This window comes from Danio rerio, chromosome 8 (genome assembly GCF_049306965.1).
Source record: "Danio rerio strain Tuebingen ecotype United States chromosome 8, GRCz12tu, whole genome shotgun sequence".
Taxonomy (NCBI): domain Eukaryota; kingdom Metazoa; phylum Chordata; class Actinopteri; order Cypriniformes; family Danionidae; genus Danio; species Danio rerio.
The window spans coordinates 48,232,057-48,255,124 of NC_133183.1; the positions used below are offsets into that span (position 1 = coordinate 48,232,057).

Below are 23,068 nucleotides of genomic sequence, written 5' to 3' on the forward strand. Positions count from 1 at the left end.
TCAAGACTGATTTTTCTAAGGTTTTATGGACTGATGATATGAGAGTGAGTCTTGATGGGCCAGATGGATGGGCCCGTGGCTGGATTGGTAAAGGGCAGAAAGCTCCAGTCCGACTCAGACACCAGCAAGATGGTCAAGCACGAGTCAAGCTCAACTCCCAGTCCTTTTGCCAGTTTCTGGAAGACACCTTCTTCAAGCAGTAGTACAGAAAGAAGTCTGCATCCTTCAAGAAAAACATGATTTTAATGCAGGACAATACTCCATCACACGCGTCCAAGTACTCCACAGCGTGGCTGCCGAGAAAGGGTATAAAAGAAGAAAAACTAATGACATGGCCTCCTTGTTCACCTGATCTGATCCCTATTGAGAACCTGTGGGTCATCATCAAATGTGAGATTTACAAAGAGGGAAAACAGTACACCTCTCTGAACAGTGTCTGGGAGGCTGTGGTTGCTGCTGCACGCAATGTTGATGGTGAACAGATCAGAACACTGACAGAATCCATGGATGAAAGGCTTTTGAGTGTCCTTGCAAAGAAAGGTGGCTATATTGGTCACTGATTAGTTTTTGTTTTGTTTTTGATTGTCAGAAATGTATATTTGTGAATGTGGAGATGTTAAATTGGTTTCACTGGTAAAAATAAATAATTGAAATGGGTATATATTTGTTTTTTGTTAGGTTGCCTAATAATTATGCACAGTAATAGTCACCTGCACACACAGATATCCCCCTAAAATAGCTAAAACTAAAAACAAACTAAAAACTACTTCCAAAAATATTCAGCTTTGATATTAATAAGTTTTTGGGTTCATTGAGAACATGGTTGTTGTTCAATAATAAAACGATTTCTCAAAAATACAACTTGCCTAATAATTTTGCACTCCCTGTACTAAAATTAATTTATAAACTGAATAAATATAAATTTACACAATAAACAGAATCAATGATGGGCTAAAAATCTGCAGAATTCTGCACGCACAGATTCCGTGTGGGCCTAGCTATTAATGAATTAAATAGGCTAAATTGGCCATATTGTATGTGTGTAAATGTAATAAGAGTGAATGGGTATTTCCGGGTGTTGGGTTGCGGCTGGAAAAACATATATGCTGCATAAATTGGCAGTAAATTCCGCAGTGGCGACCCCTGATTAATAAAGGGACTAAGCCAAAAAGAAAATGAATGAATGAAATCCAAGGAAGTAAACCCATTGATTATAATTATAAAGTAAACAAACTTTGTGCATAATTATTAGGTCAATGGTTTAATGGTGTTTTAAGTAATGTCAACTTGTTGCTTTAAAGGCAATGTGTTTACTCACTTTTTTAAAGTAATCGATTTTGAAAGTGTACTCACCCTTCTTTTGTCAGATAGTTGTCTGAGATTATTACCCTGCATTTTTTACACTGAACACATAAAAAGGAATTTATATTTTTTTTTATTTAAATAAGTAGCCTTAGATAGTGTTTATTTTTCTTACTATGGAATTCAGTGTTTACAGATTTCTAACATTCCTTAAAATATCTTATTTTGTGTTCAATATAAGTAGAATACTCATAAAGGTTTGGAATCACTTGAGGGCAAGTACATTTTTAGGTTTGAATGAACTGTCCCTTGAAGGGAATCAAACCGGCGCAGTTTGACTACATGGGCAACAGAAAATCTATCAGGATATGTGAATAAACCAAAAATAGGAAAAGACATGCGCTATAGGTGAATTGGGTAAACCAAATTAGCTGTAGTGTATGAGTGTGTGTGAATCAGAGTACGTATGGGTGTTTCCCAGTACTGGGTTGCAGCTGGAAGGGCATCCACTGCGTAAAACATATGCCAGAATAGTTGGTGGTTCCTTCGGCTGTGGCAACCCCTGATAATCAGGGATTAAGCCAAAGGAAAATAAATGAAATGAACTGAATCAAACTGACTAAAAATATGAAGTTAAACTTTGTATAAATAATTTAGTTGCCACCTGATTACCTTATTAAAATAACCTGAAGCAGCATACAAATATTTGTTGCCTTGACTTTTTGTCAACAACTTTGTTACACTTGAACAAAAGTTTTTTCAGCTCAATTCATTACAGTTTACTATAAAAAAACTAAATTGGTTTAGATGCAACAAGCTGAAGTCATTTACACTATTGGCTTTGTTTTCAGTGTACAGTGTTGAATGTGTTTGTAATGTTCATTTTCACTGAATGCTCAGACTCTACACTTTGCCCTTAAAACAGGCTGAGGCCAAAGTTCACAGAGGGAAAAAGAGAGGGAGAGCGAGCAACAGAGTGAAGGAGGAGGGGATGAGGGAAAAGCAAGTAGCAAAAAAATCGCATTTCAAAGCAAAAGGACAACAGTTTTATAGAGCTAAAAGAGCAGCAGAAATTGAAGAAACCTGAAAGACAGAAAAAACGATGAAGACTATCGACTGAGACACAGGCGAACACCTTGGACGTTTGTTTGCCTTCTGCGAACGTCTGTTTAAGCGTGTTAGTTATTACTCAAGCAAAACGGTCGGACAAAGTGTGTCAATTCTAGTAGCAAAACAAAAACATCTGCTGAGAAACCTCCGAATCTAGGAGGATGGACGGAGGAGAGTCGAGGAGATCAGAAGGTAGCGGTCGGCTGTCAGCCCTACAGGAGCAGCTGGTGTGGTCTCTACTGGGTTCAGGACTGTCAAAAGAGTTACTCATCCAGGCCATGGGAGATCTAGAACGAGAACGGGCCTCATCTGGTGGCGAGAGGGCAGACCGGGCCGACTGTGAGAGCTCAGAGGAAGGAGAGATGGACAATCCACCTCCGATCTATCGAGAGCTGGAGAAACTGCCGCCTGAAGAGGCCGCAAGACAGAGAGCTCAAGTGGACCAGCTGCTACAGTAAGTCCTCAGCCTTCATCTGATAGACTTTCACTCTAAGCTTCATCTAAAACTTACAATCTAGTGGCTCTGATGTTGCTCCTCCATAAAATAAACATCCTCAAAATCCATTATGGCCTCATACAAGGTTATACAAGTTCCTGGATAAACCTTAGGTGTTCTTTTCATTGGCTTCCTCTTCTGTCTTGTGCTCAGCTTTCCAACTGATGGGGTGAATATAAAGGAGGTTCCACCTTTTTTAGTTACTAATTACCTACCCTATTCATTATTCTCTGGCCATTTCTATCTTTTTAATAAATGAGCTACATCGACTGGTTAAAATTAACAGAGTGACACAGTGTCCATGGCACAGAGTGTGTGTGTGTTTGTGTACACATGACGGTGGTGATATTGTAAAGATAGTGCTGTTGTGAGGGAAGGTTTGCTTAGATTTGAATTAACTGTGTGGCTCTTTGAATTGATACAAATGTGTAATGTAGCTTATGTTAACATTAAGAGGGATTTGTATTGGTGAAATGTATTGTTGTTGGATGTGTTAGTGCATTTTTCAAAGCTTTGCAGGTTTGTATTGCATTTACAAGGGTTGTTTGGAATCCTTTTTACTGGACTTTGGTCCCTTGTCTCTTGCCTTATCTTACAGTGTAAACACTGCAGTGCTCTCACTCTATCTTTATTATGCTACCATACACTCCCCCACCCCTTTTTCCCTCACACACACAAAGTTTATATATATATATATTTTTGTATATTTTATATTTTATATAACTAATTAGTAGTTATATATATATATATATATAAATAGATTAAACTAAAATAAATTAAAATAATTAAAGATTCAAATTACAGTTATATTAAATTTTAGAATATATATTGTTGTTATATATACCTATATAACAATATTAAACTCTCATATTTTTCTAAGAATTTTTATGTTTTTATGTACACTACCTGACAAAAAGTCTTGTTACCAAGTATTAGAAACAACAAATAATAACTTCTAGTTGATCATTTGGTATCAGAAGTGGCTTATAAAAAAGGCAAAAGTCATAGTGCAGTGGAAAAAGAATTAATATTGTGTTTGACTCACATGAGCTAGGAGGACTTCATCCATACATCTCTGCAATGACTTAAACACCTTATTAATAAAGTCTTCTGGAATGGCAAAGAAAGCGTTCCTGCAGGACTCCCTGAGTTCATCAAGATTCTTAGAATTATCATCAATGCCTACTCCATTTTACCTCAGACATGCTTCATAATGCGCATGTCTGGTGACTGGGTTGGCCAATCCTTGAGCACCTTGCCTTGACTTTCTTTGCTTTCACAAACTTTGACTTGAGACTGAAGTATGAGAAGGAGTGATATCCTGCTGAAGAATTTGCCCTCTCCTGTGCTTTGTAATGTAATGGGCAGAACAAATGTCTTGATACCTCAGGCTGTTGATGTTGCCAACCACTCTGCAGATCTCTCACACGCCCCTATACTGAATGTAACCCCAAACTATGATTTTTCCTTCACCAAACTTGACTGACTTCTGTGAGATTTTTGGGTCCATTCGGGTTCCAATAGGTCTTCTGCAGTATTTGTAATGATTGGGATGCAGTTCAACAAATGATTCATCAGAAAAATCTACCTTCTAACACTTTTCTAAACGATCAACTAGAAATTAAGTTATTATTTGTTGCTCTAATAAGTGGGATAGATGACAAGACTTTTGTCAGGTCGTGTATTTAGCCACTTAAATGAGTATGCAACCATTTTCACATTACATTTAAAGGGTTTGTGTATTAAAAATGCCCTATTTTGCACTAAAAATAAAATATGAATTTAAAAATTTTTAATATTCTGGAGAAATGCCATTCATTATCTATAATGTGAAACGTCACCCAGCTACTCTATTGATTAAGTTATAAACTGGTCATACACAGTCAAATCTTTTACTTTGCAGTCTGTATCAATATTAATTGTTTCTTATACTTTTCATGTATTTACAGACTGTTGTATATTTTATAATATAGCTATTAATGCTCACCAAAGCTGTATTTATTTTTTTATTTATTCTGTAATAATATAGTGAAATATTATTCCAGTTCAAAATAACTGTTTTTGAAAATATATAAAAAATTATTTATCACTGTTATGGCTAAGTTGAACTTTCAAAGGCTGTTAATCAGTCACCTAATCCCTTTATAGTTATTTTATAGCTAATTATGAAACATTTCTTCTTATTATTGTTATTATTAATAAAGTTGGAAATAGTTGTGCTGCTTAATGTTTCTACTATTTAAGCCATCCTTGCTGAATAAAAGCTATTAAGTAAATGACCTAACCTTAAACATTTGAACCATGAATAAAGAATTAATATGTATTGTAAATTTTATTTTATTATTAATATGATTATTATTATGATTATTTTTTAATAATAATATTACAGTTTAATTTATCATTTAAACATTGTGTCCCACTTTTTTGGAACTGTAAAAGTTGTTAAATTGTGTATTTGCAACCATAGTTATCATCAATAACATTTTATTGATGTCAATAATTTCAATATCTACAATTTGTTCAACAGAGCCTTTGCAATGTTGGGTAATGTTCATTGGTTTTTACTGTTTCAAGATGACGGATGCGTCAACATGTTGGGAGCAGTCACATGTGGAATTCACATGTCCAATATATGGCTAAAATAAATATAGCATGCTTCACAAGTACATAATACACATTTAAAACTCAAACACTTGAAATGTTCCCAGTAATAACCATTATGCATTTTTTTATAAACAATTGATTGCAAATATTCAAGCATATTATGGTGTATTAATGTGTGTTAGAGAGGATCCTTGGCACGTGGCTAAAATGGTGAAGAGCTACATGCAGCAGCACAACCTTCCCCAGAGAGAGGTAGTGGAGTCCACTGGTCTCAACCAATCGCATCTGTCGCAGCACCTCAACAAAGGCACACCCATGAAGAACCAGAAACGTGCCGCTCTCTACAGCTGGTACACCAAGAAGCAGGCAGAGATCAGTCAGCGTGAGTATAACCATACCCCATTTCTCTTATACTCAACACCAATACTGACGACAGTAAAATTCAATGAAATAAACATTTAACATTTATATAATTGACAAAGGAAATATTTACAGTGTTTTCACTGACAGAAGCTGCTTTTCCACTGTGTGGTACAGTACAAGTTGGCATGGCCTGGCTCAGTTTGCATTTCCTTTGCAGCCTAGTATTATATGGCCACAGCCATATCACCCTGCACCCCAAGACCGGTTACTCATTGAAGCTAAGCATGGCTGATCCTGGTCAATACCTGGATGGGTTTCCACATGGGAACACTAGGTTGCTGTTGGAAGTGGTATTAGTGAGGCCAGCAGGGGGCGCTCCACCTGTGGTCTGCATGAGTCCTAATGCCCGAGTAAAGTGAAGGAGACACCATACTGTCATTGAGTGTTGTCTCTTGGATGAGGGGTTAAATCGAGGTCTTGACCTCAAAGAGTAGGGGTGTAACCCTGGTGTCCTGGTCAAATCGACCCTTAAGCATCATGGCCTCCCAATTATCCCTATCAACCGAGTTGGCTGTATCACTGTCTCTCCACTCCACCTATAGCTGGTGTGTGGTGAGAGCACTGGCACCGTTGTCCTGTGGCAGCCGTTGCACCATCCAAGTGGATGCAACCCCACTGTTTGTGGTTTGGAGAGACCCCCCTCGAGATTGTGAAGGTACACTTTAGGTGTATAGCCATACACAATAAATGCGCTATATAAACACAAACATTACATTACTGTTTAAAGTGGGTGGGATGCCATGACTTACTGTGGCTTTCACCTTGGTTACCATGAGCCATGTTTCCATCCATTTATTTTTATGGACATTTTGGAATATCGCAATAAAATGCTTAATGAAAATGCTAAGGTCTGCAAATATCTGTGGAATGACGTTCCGGGATCAAGAAATGACCCAGTGACATGTCTAGCACAATGACTGTAAAAAATATGGACGACGCGACAGCCCCTTTTCCCATTGAACGCCTTGAGGGCAAAACGCCTGCTTGACGGGCACAAACTGTCGCAAAAGACTGCTGAAATTGGAGTCTTGACATGCGCAGAAGGACTGTCTGATGGAGCCAGAGGAGGAGCCATGAAAATGAGCAGAGTCGAGCTTCCAACCAAACACTTTATGTACTCAGCATGCGTTTGCTGTCATATCACACAAATGGATGTAATAATGTTAACAAATATGAGGGTTTTATATATTCAATCGCGCCAGCTCCGGGCCGCAGCGCATAACCTACTCGCGGCGTCCCGGGCTGATTCCGGCTCGCATGCGGCAGCGCTGGCTCAGTTGGCCGCCGCATCTGGCTCGATTGACTCGGGCTGGAATCGGGCAGTGAGTCCAGGCATCTGGAGTAGGTTAAGCAGAGGTAGTCAGTCTGAGCTCTGAGGGGTAAGTCTCCGGCAGGCGAGAATCTAGCCGGAACTGGCCCGAGTATATTTTGCTATCTGGGTGGTTAGGCGTGTATCAGCAAACTAATAAAGCCCAAAAAAGCTCTGACCTTAGCGAATAAACAGTGTTCCACGAGGATCATGTATGTCAGAAACTATAGTTTACTGCTGAACTCATTTTGTCATGGTAAAATAACAAAGAAATCGAATTATAACACTTCAGTCTCCTGCCGAAGCTCAGACGGTCTGCTTTGAGAAACTGTCAATCACAGCTGTCAATCACGATGACACGCCCAGCATTAAATTACTGCTAAAAACAAACTGTTTACAAAAATGAAGATCTGCACCTAATCAGCACAATAACCAGTGCCTTAATTGACCTGAACCATCTTTCGGGACATTTTATTGCAAGAGTAATACATTTTTTTATTTGGGCTCAAGTCTCCTTCATTAACACGGAGGAGGCGGGCTTTATGACTTGTACTGCAGCCAGCCCCCAGGGGGCGATCTAACGGCCGAGACCTTCACTCAAACGCAGGCTTGCGGCACACTTGGTCTAGCAATGCAAATTTAGGATGTGTGCAATGGGAGAGAATTAATGGTCAAAAAGTGGACTGACAATATTGGAAAATATCTTAAATGTTGATTATTTACTGTACTGATAATGACTTAATTGTGTTGGATGTATAATTTTCTGTATTGTACAGATATTCGAGCCATGTGACCACTAAGTGTTCAAATGAACTCCAGATGCAGATGAAGGAAAGCAAGTTTCCCAAAATGCATAGGTGCGGTGCACAATAGTGCAATTTTAAAAATAATAGCCATGTTAATGAAGACTTTAACATTTTTCCGTTTTACTTTTCGGATTTATGATTTTGTTGTTTATCTAAAGTTGTTTCGGCCATTCTAAAATCCCTCAGCTAATGTCCAATGTGTTTTGGTAATGAACTGTTTGGAGTTGCTGAGCTTCCAAAGAGAGTGGTCTCTTGCCTCCAAAAGCCACTGAAACATTTTACTATAACATTTTTTAAAATTGCTATACATAAGTTAAGGCTACTTGGCGTCTGCATAAAATTCTTCCAAAAGATGAAAATCAGCAAAAAATCCTGAGTAAATGTGTGCATGACCTAATTTTGCCCCTAGATTATCAGTATGCAGTTCAAATATCTGATGTGTAAGGTAAAATGCATTTACGCCACCTTAGAGCAGTATTAAATAGTCTGTCATACCAGCGGTGCCTCTATTCCACCTTTATATTAGAATGAATGGTTTTCTCTAACTGATCATTACAGAATTCACAAATGCCAGTCGAGGAGTCATGTCGGGTGAGGAACCCGGGGAAGATGTGAGAAAAGGACGGAGAAACAGATTTAAATGGGGTCCCGCCTCCCTGCAGATCCTGTTCCAGGCTTATGAACGACAGAAAAACCCCAGTAAGGAGGAAAGGGAGGGACTGGTGGAGGAGTGCAACAGGTAAGTCAACACAAGTGTTGAATGGGTACCATAACCTAAAGTGCCTCTGAGGTTTGGACAGGGATAATGGAGTGAAACAGTCCAAGAAAAAGAACCCCAACAAACCCAGGCTATAGGTGAATTATAAAAAAGTTGTTATGGTGGATGAAAGTTTGTTATTACCAATATCACCATTAACTTTCCGCACCAGTGTTTTTTAAAACTAACATTTATTAATTGTGGATGCATTACAAACAGCAAAGAGAGTATTACAGTAATCCAGCCAAGAGGACATTAAAGCATGATCTAGCTTTTTTCGCATCTGAGACAGGTAACATGCTTTTTAGCTTAGCAATATATGAAATATATAAAAATAATATATTATAATATTTAAATAAGGGCTGCACGGTGGCGCAGTTCGCCTCACAGCATTTGGTGTCTCTGTGTGGAGTTTGCATGTTCTCCCCGTGTTCTCGCGGGTTTTCATCTGGGTGCTCCGGTTTCCCACACAAGTCCAAAAACATGGTATGAATGAATATATAAAGTAATTAGATGAATGAGGTGTGAGGTAATTTCTCTTCTTTTGTAACTTCTGGTCTCAGATCTGAAACCGCGTACATGCAAGTGTTTTGGAGGAGTAGCTTTAGGACAGTGATTATCCAGTGTGGGCCATATCTTTAGCCTTAGTAACTGCTAGCCTCTATGAAATCATTTAAGCTACCTTTGATTATAAGGTGGCCAGAATTCTGAATTGGAAACCAGGGATGTTTTTTTTTAAGTTTAACTATTAAAATATGATTGAAATCATAATTGTTATCATTTGGGAATTTTAAAATGACAATGATTTTGTATGTCAGATTTTTTAAAATCGATAAACCAAGTATTGTAGGAACAAATGAACAATGAATCACCTTTAAAAACCAGAAAAAATAACTTGAATCAAAGAATATAAAAACAAAATAAAATAAAAATCTTAAAATAAAAAAATACTTATACTGTATTTACTTTAAAGTTTACTGTAACTTTTGAGTATTATCTCATATTTGTGCTTTTGGAAGTGGAGCTTAACTACGCCAAACCAAGTCAGTCAGGACTTGAATGCCAAGTGTTTAACTTCACTATACATCAAAATGATTTCTCATTTTGTCACGTCTTTAAATAGAATAAGAATTATTTTATAGTAGATTTAGCATTTGATATCAATGATATTTACATACAGAATATTTAAATATGAATTCAAATCACATCAAAAGATATTTATACATTAAGTAAAACTTTCCTCATTAAGACTTGCCCCATTAGTGGGAGACCTATTTGGATAAATTAACATTTGGTGATATTGCATGAAGAAATCAGTGTGTGCACACTAAAATACGTTACAATATTAAATGAAAGATACTTAAGCAGGGCAATTTCCCCATCTTACCCTGCCTGGATGTATGTGTTTCAGAGCGGAGTGTCTTCAGAGGGGAGTTTCTCCTTCTCAGCTGGCTGGCCTAGGCTCTAATCTGGTCACAGAGGTTCGGGTTTACAACTGGTTTGCAAATCGGCGTAAAGAGGAGGCATTTCGCCACAAACTGGCACTAGATGTGCCCTACAGCAGCCAATCAGCTGCCTCCACATGCCAGACACTGCCATCCAGTCCTTCACCAGGTATTCAAGCTCATACCCATCCATACACTATAAAAAGAAAAAAAATATTAATAATAAACAGATGTTTTTCATTTATTTAAAGTTATGAATTGCATTATGGGATCTCTGATCTCAGATCCATCGACTTTTGATGTTGAAAACTCAAAGTTACTTTTACTATCGTTTTAGTAGTTTGAAACAATATACTGTATAGGACATAACAGAAAAAGTACCGACAGTTTATTTACTGATTCGTTTCTGAATCAATTTACAACACCATTTCAGACAATATGACACTTCAAACTATTAAAAAAGACTTTATTGAACTTTTCAGCATCAAAAGTTTTCGAAGGAAAAGTCAAGGTCCCATAATGCAATTCAAAAGCATAAACACATACACAAAAAAATGAATCACTAAATATAGAAAACTGTCAATACAGGGATCTGGTGACAGATGATTTGTCAGTTGCAGACAAAATTATTTACTTTTTTGAAGTTGACTTTGAGATTTAAAGAATTCTTCTTTCATCCTATAACTAATTTTTTCTTTTCTTTATAAACTGAAGGTCTGAAGTACAGTCAGACGGTGGTGTGTGAGAGTTTGGGCACCGTGAGAAGCTCTGGTGGTGAAGATAGAGGTGCCAGTGTTCGTTTAGCAAGTCCAGTCCAGCTTGAACCCAGTCACACACTCCTGGAGACACACCATCACAAACCAGTGAGATTGTGCTAACTATTATTTTATTTCATTTACTTTTTCAGTGATTATCATTAGTTTTATTTAGTTTTCACTCTTGATTTATTGTGAATTCTTTTATTTTATATCAGTTAATGAAATGGTTTTTGACAAATAGTTTTAGTCTTCACTTACTAAAATCACCATGGTTAGAATCATTGCTATCTCTGAACAATACTGTTTGCTTCCTGAATGAATCCACATCAAGATTAAGTTGAGTGAATAATTCAATGACCCATTCATAAAGCCTGTCACTGCATCCATTTCACCATGTTGTAGATTAAAACGGTGTGTGGCAAAAAAAAATGATGCCTAAATTCTAAGACAAATATATATATTTTATACCAGGATAACATTATGGTGGGTACATCCAGATAACATACAAACTAAACACATTAATACTTAAATAGAATGTATTTTGTTTGTAGTTATAAAGTAATTATTAATTTAAAAAAGTTTCTTTTGTGTTTTTCTTCTCTCAGGCATCTGTAGGAGGCTCTTTACCTCCTGTCAGCACTCTGACTTCCCTGCATGGCATGTCCGGATCCTCCGCTGGTGCTCCAGGGCTCTTCATACCAAGTGTCATGAGCCTGGGAGATTCCTCACTTCTCATTGGTGAAATACATACACAGATATTCTGGATTAGCAGAGGACATTGGATTAATTAGAATACTTATACTTTTTTTTTTTTTTTTTTGCTGCAGGCTTGACATCCTCTCAACCCCAGACTGTCCCTATCATCAATAATGTAGGGGGAGGGTTTACCACCCTTCAGCCAATCTCCTTTCAGCAGCCACTTCATGCCTCACCTCAGCAGCCAATAGCACAGCAGCTTCAGAGTCACATTGCCCCAAGCTCCTTTATGGCCACAATGGCACAGTTACCATGTCACAGTAAGTAATTATAAGGGATAATTCACTACAAAATGAAAAGTCTGTCATCACTTACTCACGCTCATATCATTCCAAACTTTTGTTTGTCTTTACATATTAGACATTTTTATTAAAACCTTAGAGATTTCTGTCCATCCATTAAAAATTGTTTCACAAATATCCCTGACTGCAGCTTCTAGTGCAGTGATGTTATCAATGCACTACGTCGTGCACATACTGCATGGCTGTATCTGATATCGCCCCTTATACCCTCAATTGTGATATTTGTGCGAGCAGCCATTTTAAAGGTGTCTGAAAACGGTGGATATTATGAAGTGCACTCAATCCCACAATGCACAGCAATAACAATTCTACAACCCATGTACACTCAACAGCTGAAAAATCCCCACAACGCACAGTGAGTTGAATGAATGAATTAATTTACGAATATGACCACAAGTTTGCATCTAAAACACAACCCTATCTGTGTATAGCAGGGCTGTAAAACAGGCCGGTGTCCTGTAGATTTTAGCTCCAACATGCCTCAGCACACCTGCAAGGATGTTTAGCAAGCCTAGAAAGAGCTTGATTAGCTAGCACAGGTGTGTCTGATTGGGGTTGCAACCAAACTTTGCAGGACACCGGCCCTCCAGGATGGAGTTTGGACATGCCTGGTGTATAGTTTAAAAAAAAAACAGTATTTAGTTAAAGGTATACAGGACAGAAATCTAAAGTCTGTTTTTTTACTACTAAGTAGAAGTGTTAAATAAATAACTATCACAGGGTTTGACCAAGAAATCTAAAATCTATGTCTTAACGATTTATCAACAAATGAACCACAAACAAAATGGCTTTTCACTCACTTGTTTCATTCACCCCTTCAAGTGGACTATATTAGTGAAAGTGTTTAGTGGCAATTTCACATAGAGCACGTGTTTAAGCCACACATTCGCAAAAAAGGACGTCCATTAAGTAGTGGACATTGTCATGTGCATGCTCACTGTGATGGTTAGGTTTAGGGGGATAAGCGTTGACATTAATAACTGTGAAGTGAAGGTTTAGATTTGGGGCAGGTGTAAAATTTGTTTGTGTACAAATATAAAAATAGGAATACTTCTAAAGAAGTGGACTTAGCTTTAATTCTGATTAAAACTTTGTGTTTTAGTGTACAGCAAGGCAGATTTGAGCTCTTACCCTTCCTCCAGTCTCCTGTCTCAGGCTATGGTGATCGCAGACAGCAGTAGCATCGGGACACTGACCAACCTCACAGCTGTTCGACAGGCATGAGCCAATCACAACTCATCACAAACACCCTGTTTTCATGCACAGGCTGAGCTCTTTACACTGGCCTTTAATCACAGTGTTTTACATGCTCAGACACTGGAGTTTTTATTTTATATCCTTAGTACAACTGACACTGAATCACTTTAATACATGTATTGTTTTTGATTGTTCATGTTAGTAGCTGAACTAATAAAACTTTACTGTAAACTTGTACAGTTGTCTCGGTATGGAAAAATAACATAAGACAACATTAATGAATAATCAGTAAGCAACACTGCCTTTAATCACCATTGCAAAAATATGCATGACTCTTGAATGATTCTTCTGACTTCTCTATTATTATTCTTTCATTATCAGATTCTCACCACAGATCCTGAGGGTCACACAGAATCTGCCATTGAAGAGGATTCATTACATCTGCAGTCCACTTCACCTGAAGCAGGTATACATGCTGTCCTAATACAGGGATAGCTCACCCTAAGAAGAAACATTTTCTGGTCATTTACTCAACCTCAATCTATGTTGTTGACTTTTCTTCTTCAGTAGAACATAAAGCAGATTTTAGGCAAATTAAGGTCATTTGTGATTCATAAAATGCAAAAGTCAGGTGCTACGTTAAATAAACAAAACTAAATGAATGCCTGCGGATCCTGAAAATACCATGAGTACCTGTATAGTACTCAATCTATCAAACTATCAGACTGTGCAAGAAACTGAACATTTAAAGTACATTATTAGACATTATTGCATTGCATTTACATTATTAAGTGATGTTTTATAAACTTATTTTGAGAGTAGCACATGCAGGGGATTGATCATGACTGGTCTTGCATTAACAATCACATGATCAACCAATCTGCTGGAATTCCGACTCACACAAATATTCTAAATTGCCTTACTTTAGTCTTCTTTGATTTTGAAGAATCCCTCCTCCATCCCCTCTTACTTCCTCGCTAAGACAGGGAACTCGACCTAAGCTCGAACTCTTCTCTCTCCTGATTAAGGGGGGAGCCCCAGGCTCCTCCAAGCTTAGGGCTGTCTCCCAGGACATCATGCCAAATCTGCATTTATCTTATCAAGCATCAGCTAAGTGTGAACTCTTGTATTTGAATCCTCAAGAGTTCAAAAAGTCCATGTTTTTTTTTTTTTTTTTTTTTCCAGTTTGCTAGCACACATTAAGTGTTATAAAGGCACAATGTGTAAATGATTTTGTTAAAACATCCAAAAACCACTAGAACAGTGCTTTATGTAACATTGGACTACCAATAAGAAACATCGATTTACCTCCCTATACTGTATATTATGACACTGTCACTTTATCATAATTATCATGTTTACAAGCCTATTTGCACTATATACTGTTCTAAATCTGCACAACTCTGGCTTGCACTCATTGTCATATGCCCTTAATGTATAATTTTATTGTTACAAATTTTTATTTTTATTCTTTGTTTATTTTTTTAGATAACATTTTATGTATAATTGTAACTATTGTAAATTTTTTCTAAAACTCCTACTTTTTGTATTAATATTATATGTAAGGCACTTAGGGTCTGAGAGTAGCGTAATTTCGATTCACTATGTCCTGTACATGTGGTTGAATTGACAATAAAGCTGACTTTGAAATCGATAGAATTTCCTGACCCATGTACTTGCATTATCCCAGATATTTTAAAAAATGTTCAAATCAAGAGAACTAGTGACATGGACTGTGTCCTGTGTTGCCATGCTAATGACATCACACATCCTCGATAGATGTGCAGAGCAGCATTATAACAGAACCGTATGTATTTATTATGACAAAACAGCACTGCTGCTTCTATATGCAATCACAATCGGGAAAAAACAGAAGTGGTCAACTGTAGCATAATAAAACCTTTACTGCTTTCGTGGAGCATCATGCTTGTAATTTATAAATGTGCTTCATACTACCACGATAAGAAGTTCTGAATAACTTTGCTCATCCACAAAAATTACTTCTGCAGAGTCCTGTAGGATCAATTAATGAAGACAACTGCCAGTATTGCACAATGACGGCATTATCATGTTTGTTGTGAATACATGATCTCTAGTGGTAAAAATTACACACTTCACCTTAAGTGGTTAGCCACAACCATATAGTCACACGCTTGCTGTGCATGAAAAATGAGAGTGCAAAATCAAAAGCCCTTCCCCCTATTTAATATTCAGTTTTACTTGAAAGTGTCATCATGCTAAACTATATTTCCAAGACAGCACAACTGCTCCAACCTCTTTTGTTTTTTTAATAACAGACTCAATGTTCACCTAATCCAGACATTGATTTTGTTTTGCCTGATTTTTTTTTTTTTTTATCTCAAAGTGCCAGCAGCCATTGACTTGCATTTTAGGGATCCCCAACTACCACAGTTTCCACTAGAAATCTCCTTTAATGTTCTAATGAAGAAAAAAATCACCTTCATCTTAGATAATATAAAGGGGAGTAAATTAACTGCAAATTTCAGATGTTTCTATATAAAACTGCAACCTATCTCTGATTTTCCTCAAACCTCTAGGGTCTTCAGGCAGTTTGGATCTTTATCCTCAGAGCCAGACAAGTGAAACCCATTCTTCACATCTCCAGCTCTCCTCTCCAGCAGGAGACATTGATCCTTACATTCCTGCACAGATGGTCTCCACTGCACAATAGACTCAATAAAAAACAAAAACTCCTCCAAAAGCTGTGGAGATATGCAGAAGAAAACATTTCAAAAATACAATTTTCAAAGCAACAATATGTGCAAAAAAATATCATACTTAAACACAGAAACAAACATTGCTACCTGCTGCCTAGCTATGCTAATAATGAGTTGTTTTTAATATATTTCACAGAAAGACAAGTTTAAATTTTAAATAGTTTGTTTTTCTCTGTGTAACATGTAAATAGGTAATGTTTTAAAATGCCTGGCTGTAATACAGAGTAGTGTTTTTACCCATTAGGCTTCTATAATGCTAAAAAATAAGTCTAGAAAGTAATTTCTGGTAAAATGGAAAAATAAACTTTATTGATGATTTTAAGGAAATTCTGCAAGACTGAAACACAAGAAAAAACCTTTGGTGCAAAAACATACTGGGTATTACTATGCACCTTTTAGGAGTAAATACTGTTTAAAGTGGCATTGAATGAAAACAGATCAGGTTTCTGTTATTCTATAACATACATTACAAACCTAAAATACAAACATCCAGAACGGCATTAACAGATTAACTAATTATTATAAAAATGAAGTTTTTCATTCATCTTTTTTGATGTCCTTCTCCAACTTTTTCCTTTTCTTTTTCTTCTTCTTCTTCTTCTTTTTCAATCTCTCTCCAGCAGTTGTTTGCTCTTGGTTTCCTTCTACGTTAGACTGTTTCTCTGTCTGATGATTCACTTTGTCCTGACTTTCCTCACTGGAGGTTTTTCTTTTCTTCTTTTTCTTCATCTTTGTCACTGTGTCCTCGGTCTCTTCTTTTGTGCTCTTCTCCTCTGTTTTCTCTGAGAGGTTTTGGGCTACAGGTCCGAGAATGTCAGATAGAGACACAGCAGCTTCTCGAAACCTCATCTCCATCTCACTGTCACTGTCACTGCAGAAACACAAAAAACAGATGATTTTAACAGAAAACAGATGCACAGTTATGCAAAATGTAAATAAACAGGAGTTGCACTAAACTTTTTTCATCTATCATTGGAACTTTATCAGAGCAAAAAGGCTTCGTTAACAAGACAAAAATGTGATCTTTAGACTGAATTTCAATCCTGCTGCTACTTTGTGAACTCATGTGAGTGACAGATTGTTTTTTTTTTAATAATGAGAAAACGAATACATTTTTTCACAATAATTTTACATTTAACTACTAATAAGCTTGTGTAAGAATTCAATGGGCATTTCAGCTTAAAATGTCCATAATGTATATCTCTTTAAGCATTTTTATTTAGAAATTTCACAATGTCTGAAACGACCATCTGACCATTGCACTGAGAATAGTTTGGAAAGCCTGTCCAGGCTTATTGAAGTATAACCATTTGATTAAACAATCAAAATGGAACTAAAATGTACAATGATTGATTCTGTCATTAACAGCGAAGACTGTGCTACTCAATATTTTTTGATCATACAAACAAAACTAAGAATATTTCACTTTTATTTAAAAAAAACAGTTTAACTATAATATGAGAATTTTCTTTTCATCGAATTTTTTGGAGGGTGGGGAAGGGGTGTGGGCAGGGATCCAACGCAGTGTGTGTCTGTTTAATATTTTTACTATTTAAACATGGCGCCTGTCAATCAGCTTGGTTGGTAAGGAAAATCACACTTATATGTCACGTTGCGGTGGGATTTGTGTCCTATTTTAACCTCAGGAAATTTAAGAAATGAGACTTGTTGGGTTTTGACATTATGACAGTGGACACACTATATATACAGACAGCTCTGTCCAAACAGCTTACAAAAGTTGATTATCATCAGAGGTGCCCTTTGGAATAGCCCATAAGTGAACTGAAGCATAAAATACCAGTGTAACCCTGTAAAATCCAAAATCATGCAATTCATTCAAACACTGAATGTTCACGGCAAACATATATACTTTGTCCTTTGCATTGCGGGACGATAATCCAACTGTTCTCATGTTTGCATTGACTTTGATGCAACGAACTTGCAAAAATACTTAATTCCCTGTCTGATGTGAACCCAGCATAAAAGTTTCATTATGGTTGAATGTTGGTTCGACATGCCCTTTACATGCATCATAGGCTACGTTCACACTGCCAGGCTTATTGCTCAAATTAGAATTTTTTGCATGGCTGTTCACACTGCTCTTATAAATGTGGCCAATATCAGACTTGCACAGTAAACGGATCAGAGTCCTAAACTGACCCGCACGTGCAAAAGAACAGATACAGACAGCGCAAAATGTACACGTGATACTGTATGAAGTAAGCACGTTGTCAGATCATGCTTATATGATTATTACCCTTTCCACAGACAACCGTGGTGTATTGCATGAACTGTAAATGACTGTTCTGCAACTACTAATGTGTATTTCGGCATTTGACATGTAAAATAAGTCCCTTGTGATTCAAAAAACTGATCATTTGTGATTTATGACAACTGCAGTGCACGTTTGTTTGACCACCGGTCGAGTGAACTCAAAGGGTTAATGAGCAGTCGCAGACTGAACTGTGAAGGCGGAGTTGGTTCATCTCTGTTTGCAGAGTTATTTCATTTTACTTCGTTATAAACAGCAGACACGTACAGAAGGGTGTTTAGGTGCTCAAGCACCTTCCTTTTTTTCACTCAAAGAGAAAGTTCTGTGTTCTTTGCACACGGATCCTCTAACCGCAACACGCAAGATGCTCTTCGGCTTTGCGAACAACCCGTGCCCAAATCATTAACAAGCATTAGCTTTGCCTCCAATATTTTTTCAAAATGAACAACCAACTTTCTTTGTTAAAGTAATTGCCATGTGTGCTATTCTACTGTGCTGCTGAGGAGTAGAGGATGTTTGCGCATGCTGCTCAAAAATTATGTAAAAGTCACATGAAATCAGACATAACTGTTCACACTGCGGTCGCATAGCAAAACATCAGATCTGTCTGATTTAAGACTACATATGAAAGTGGCACAGATCTGACCAGAAAAGATCAGATTCCATGCGGTTTGGGCTGTTCACATTATCATTACCTGAGTCGCATGTGGGCAAAAAAATCAGATTCGGGCCACATTTGGCTGCAGTGTGAACGTAGGCATAGTGTTTTTATGTGGATGGAGATTTTTTTTTAATTTAGAGTGAGAAAAACTCTGTTTATAAAAAAATATCCATGTATATGTAGACATAGCCTGAGTTTTGTTAATTTATTAATTTACGAAAATTATTCAAATTACTCAAGAAATTACTCTATTACTAGTGCTTACTCGTTTTACTACGAATTATGAGTGTGTGCAAGAGTGTTTGCATGTGTTAATAAGCAAGTGTAGGACTCACCTGGAGCTGGGAACTGGCCTCCTTTTTGGAGGTGGAGGTGGTGATTGCTCCATCCATTTACCAGGAGTAGACGAGGAGAAAAGACGGAAACCTTTAAAACATGGCAGAAAACATGCAACGTTATTAAATCCAAATGATAAGCAAAGGCATATGTGGATATAATTAATATTTTGTGTATTTAATCTTTTTAGGGGTGGCACAGTGGCTCAGTTGTTAGCACTGTCGCCTCACAGCAAGAAGGTGGCTAGTTCGAGTCCCAGCTGGACCAATTTGCATTTCTGTGTGTAGATAGCATGTTCTCTCTGTATTCGCATGGGTTTCCTCTGGGTGCTTCAGTTTTCCCCACAAGACCAAAGGCATGCACTATAGGTGAATTGGATGAACTAAATTGACTGTGGTGTAAATGTGTGAATGAGTGTGTGTATGGGTGTTTCCCAGTACTGGGTTGCATCTGGAAGGGCATCCACTGTGTAAAAACATATGCCGAAATAGTTGGTGGTTTGTTCCGCTGTGGCGACCTCTGACAAAGACTAAATTGAAGGAACTTAATTAATGAAGAAAATAATTAATCTCTTTAAATTGGTTTAAGAATGTTATGAAGATGTCCATTCATTAATTCATTTTCTTTTCGGCTTAGTCACTTTATTAATCAGGAGTCGCCGTCAGTGGAATGAACTGCCAACTTATCCAGCAAGTTTTGACACAGCGGATGCCCTTCCAGCCGCAACCCATCTCTGGGAAACATCCACACACAATCATTAACACACACTCACACACTCGCTCGCTCGCACGCACGCACGCACGCACGCACGCAGGCACGCACGCACACACGCACACACGCACACACGCACACAATTTAGCCAACCCAATTCACCTGTACTGCATGTCTTTGGACTGTGGGGAAAACCGGAGCACCCCGAGGAAACCCACGCAAACGCAGGGAGAGCATGTAAACTCCACACAGAAACGCCAACTGAGCTGAGGCTCGAACCAGCGACCTTCTTGCTGTGAGGCGACAGCACTACCTACTGCATAATACAATTTAATTAAAGCAAAATATTGCAAAAAAAAAAAAAAAAAAAGAAGAAAATTTCTACTAAATGTCCTTTTTTGTGTCTTTTGATTTTTCCTGTTCTATTTTTATTTGTATTAATAGTTATTTTATTTGTATTAATAGTTATTTTATTTGTATTAATAGTTGTTAATTGTTATCGTAAGTTATTTTGTTAGATAAGCTCCAGATTTGGCTTCAGTACTGACTAATATTGATATAATATTATATAGCTTCTATTAAAAATATTAATTTAATAGATAGATTTGTGAGGGGTGTACTTATATATGCTGAGCACTGTAATATATTGTAGATAATGCTTCCACATCCCCTTTTTTCTGTAAATAGTTTTGGTGTAAACGAGGTAAGAGAAGGTAAAAGGATATGTTGATCTGTTATTGCCATGAAGAAACTTTTGTTTTTTTTTCTCTTTTCACTTATACATCTAGCAGATGTTGTGAATTGTATTTCTACAATAACAATAAAATAATGTTACACAAAGGTCCTTAAAACAAGTTTTGCCCAAAAAAAAAGATAATAGAAGTATCATTTTAAAAGTATCAAAAAGTATATAATTTTTTTTTTATTAATATATTTTTTCTACTTTTACTGACATGGATGCATTTAACAGCAGCATCATAACTAATTTGATGATATTAACCCTATGAATTGAAGTATGTTTACATGACACTGTAGCCTGTGGGGAAAAACACAAGAGTAAATCTTTGTAGTAAAGCTAAGCAGTATTTTATTGTTGTTATTATACTCTTGCATGAGTCGATGATTAGAAACTGCAAATATACAGTGTCTAAGGTAAATCCTTTTATCATTAAAATGAAAACTTAAAGCAACGCACAAAATCTTTTAGCTAAATTTATGCTATTTGAGTTAACACAAAATTACAAAAAATAAATAAATCACAAAATAAGGATGGACAAAAGCATCAATTTGGATTAATGCGTGTGTGCAAATGGTTTATTTTAGTTTTCAAATGCCTATTATCAGTTCGAAATAGTTCTTACCTTCTTCATCTTCTCTGTTTTCAGACTGAGCAGGTTCAACAGTGTCAGAGCACACTTCAGAAATACACCTACATTTGAGTGTATTTGTAAATGAGAGAGAAAGATTTAAGAACAATCTCTTAAAATAAAATACCCAGATTAAGACTATTTTCGATTATTTTTGTTATTGATTATAAACGCGTGTCTCACCCATCCAAATAGGTTCCTAACTTTTTCGCAACATGGGATCTAAACTCTGGTGTTGTCCCGAGCTCATTCCCATCATGCTCATGCTTGGAAACATCAGCTCTGTGTAACAAAGACAATCAAAATATCACAAAATATTAAGTAACATTTGACCTTAAAGTGTTCATTCTTCATACAGCTAAAAAGATTTAAAAAGTAAACTCACCTATGACTTTGTCTACCATTGTTTTCTATTTGTGTGGGAGAAAAGCAGAACAGAGTTAAGCAATTTATACAAATATTAGATTGCGGTAAAGTTGAACACTGTCCGTATATTGTTTACCATGGTCTAAAATGTCTAAAATTGCATGTATATGACTTTAAAAGCAAGATTAACATGATTAAATTGACTGTTTATTGCAGGGATTACTTTTTGAAAATTATATTATTAAGGAAAAAGACTGAATGTGTGTTAATTAAGAAAAACTGCTTTACTGCAATGGAATATTTATGTAGAATTACACAGCAATAGCCAGAAATACATTCTATAGGTCAAAATGATTAATTTGTAACAAGAATAAGTAAAGATCAAGTTTTTTATTCATACTGTTAATATATCAAAACTAAATTTTTGATTAGTATTTTGAGCTTTTTGCACCGTCAGATTTCAGATTTTCATGTAAGTTAACAATTAGTACCACATTTTATCCCATAAAAACTAATAAATAAAGCTTGTTTAATATATTTTTTTTATTCATAAATTATGACACTTGTTATGACTTGTTTTATGGTCCAGGGTCACAAAATGTGAGCCACTATTTGTTTGACAAGACGTTCCTTTAAAAACAAACTGGCAACATACCTTTTCCATTGATTTTGACATCCTCTGGTTTAAAGCTCCACACAGCCTCTTTCAGTCTTGCAGTGTTTTCATCTTCACTGCTGCTTTCAGACATATTTGAGGTTCAACTTTTAAACACATCGGTTTAACTTACTCAGGTAAGGTGAAGTAACTGCTATGTTACTGATTTAGATGTTTGACGTGACGATTATTAGCGGTTTGAAATACGATTATTACAATACCTTTACACTTCAAACTCACACAATCAAATACAAGTCCACATCATATATCAGCGACTCGCACACATGCACTCAAAACGAAAAGGAATCGAAGAGGTTCCTACAAACATTTGGTGCTTTACTGCCCTCTGCTGTAATGGAGATAAAAATATTGCTTAGGCAAAGAAATATTGGCATGATGCAAAGTATTCAGCTTTTTATAAATTGATATTAAATACCCGGTTATGTTTAACTATCAAATTTGGCCTGATATCAATAAGTTTTTAGTGCCTAATAAGATGAAAGAACTGTATTTTAAAATCCTTCATAATTACTACCTTGTAATTCCTTACTGTCTAAATTTAATACAAACAATTATTCGCAATGCACATTCTGTAATTCTAACCTGGAAACAATAACGCATTTATTTTTAGCATACAATTTTTGTAGACATTTTTTGGACAGAAATATCTTGGCTTGTCTTCTCAACTTACAAAAAC

At 36.6% G+C, this 23,068-nt stretch overlaps 2 protein-coding genes across 2 annotated transcripts; one reads left to right on the forward strand and one right to left on the reverse strand.

Moving 5' to 3' along the window:
* The first annotated feature begins 2,297 nt into the window (after positions 1-2,297).
* hnf1a (HNF1 homeobox a) lies at positions 2,298-16,959 on the forward strand. The gene is given in 10 exon segments (NM_170764.1): positions 2,298-2,866; positions 5,695-5,894; positions 8,609-8,789; positions 10,219-10,421; positions 10,967-11,115; positions 11,616-11,748; positions 11,838-12,026; positions 13,171-13,286; positions 13,647-13,731; positions 15,824-16,959. Coding segments are annotated over 10 exon segments (1,683 nt in total). The 5' UTR covers positions 2,298-2,573; the 3' UTR covers positions 15,958-16,959.
* Positions 16,284-22,709, reverse strand: zgc:162025. The gene is made up of 6 exons (NM_001089426.2): positions 22,372-22,709; positions 21,736-21,760; positions 21,534-21,632; positions 21,345-21,412; positions 19,272-19,362; positions 16,284-16,874 (listed from the first exon to the last, which is right to left on the reverse strand). The coding sequence occupies exons 1-6, from the start codon at positions 22,463-22,465 to the stop codon at positions 16,541-16,543; spliced, it is 711 nt and encodes a 236-aa protein (NP_001082895.2). The 5' UTR covers positions 22,466-22,709; the 3' UTR covers positions 16,284-16,540.
* Between the last annotated feature and the right edge of the window lie 359 nt (positions 22,710-23,068).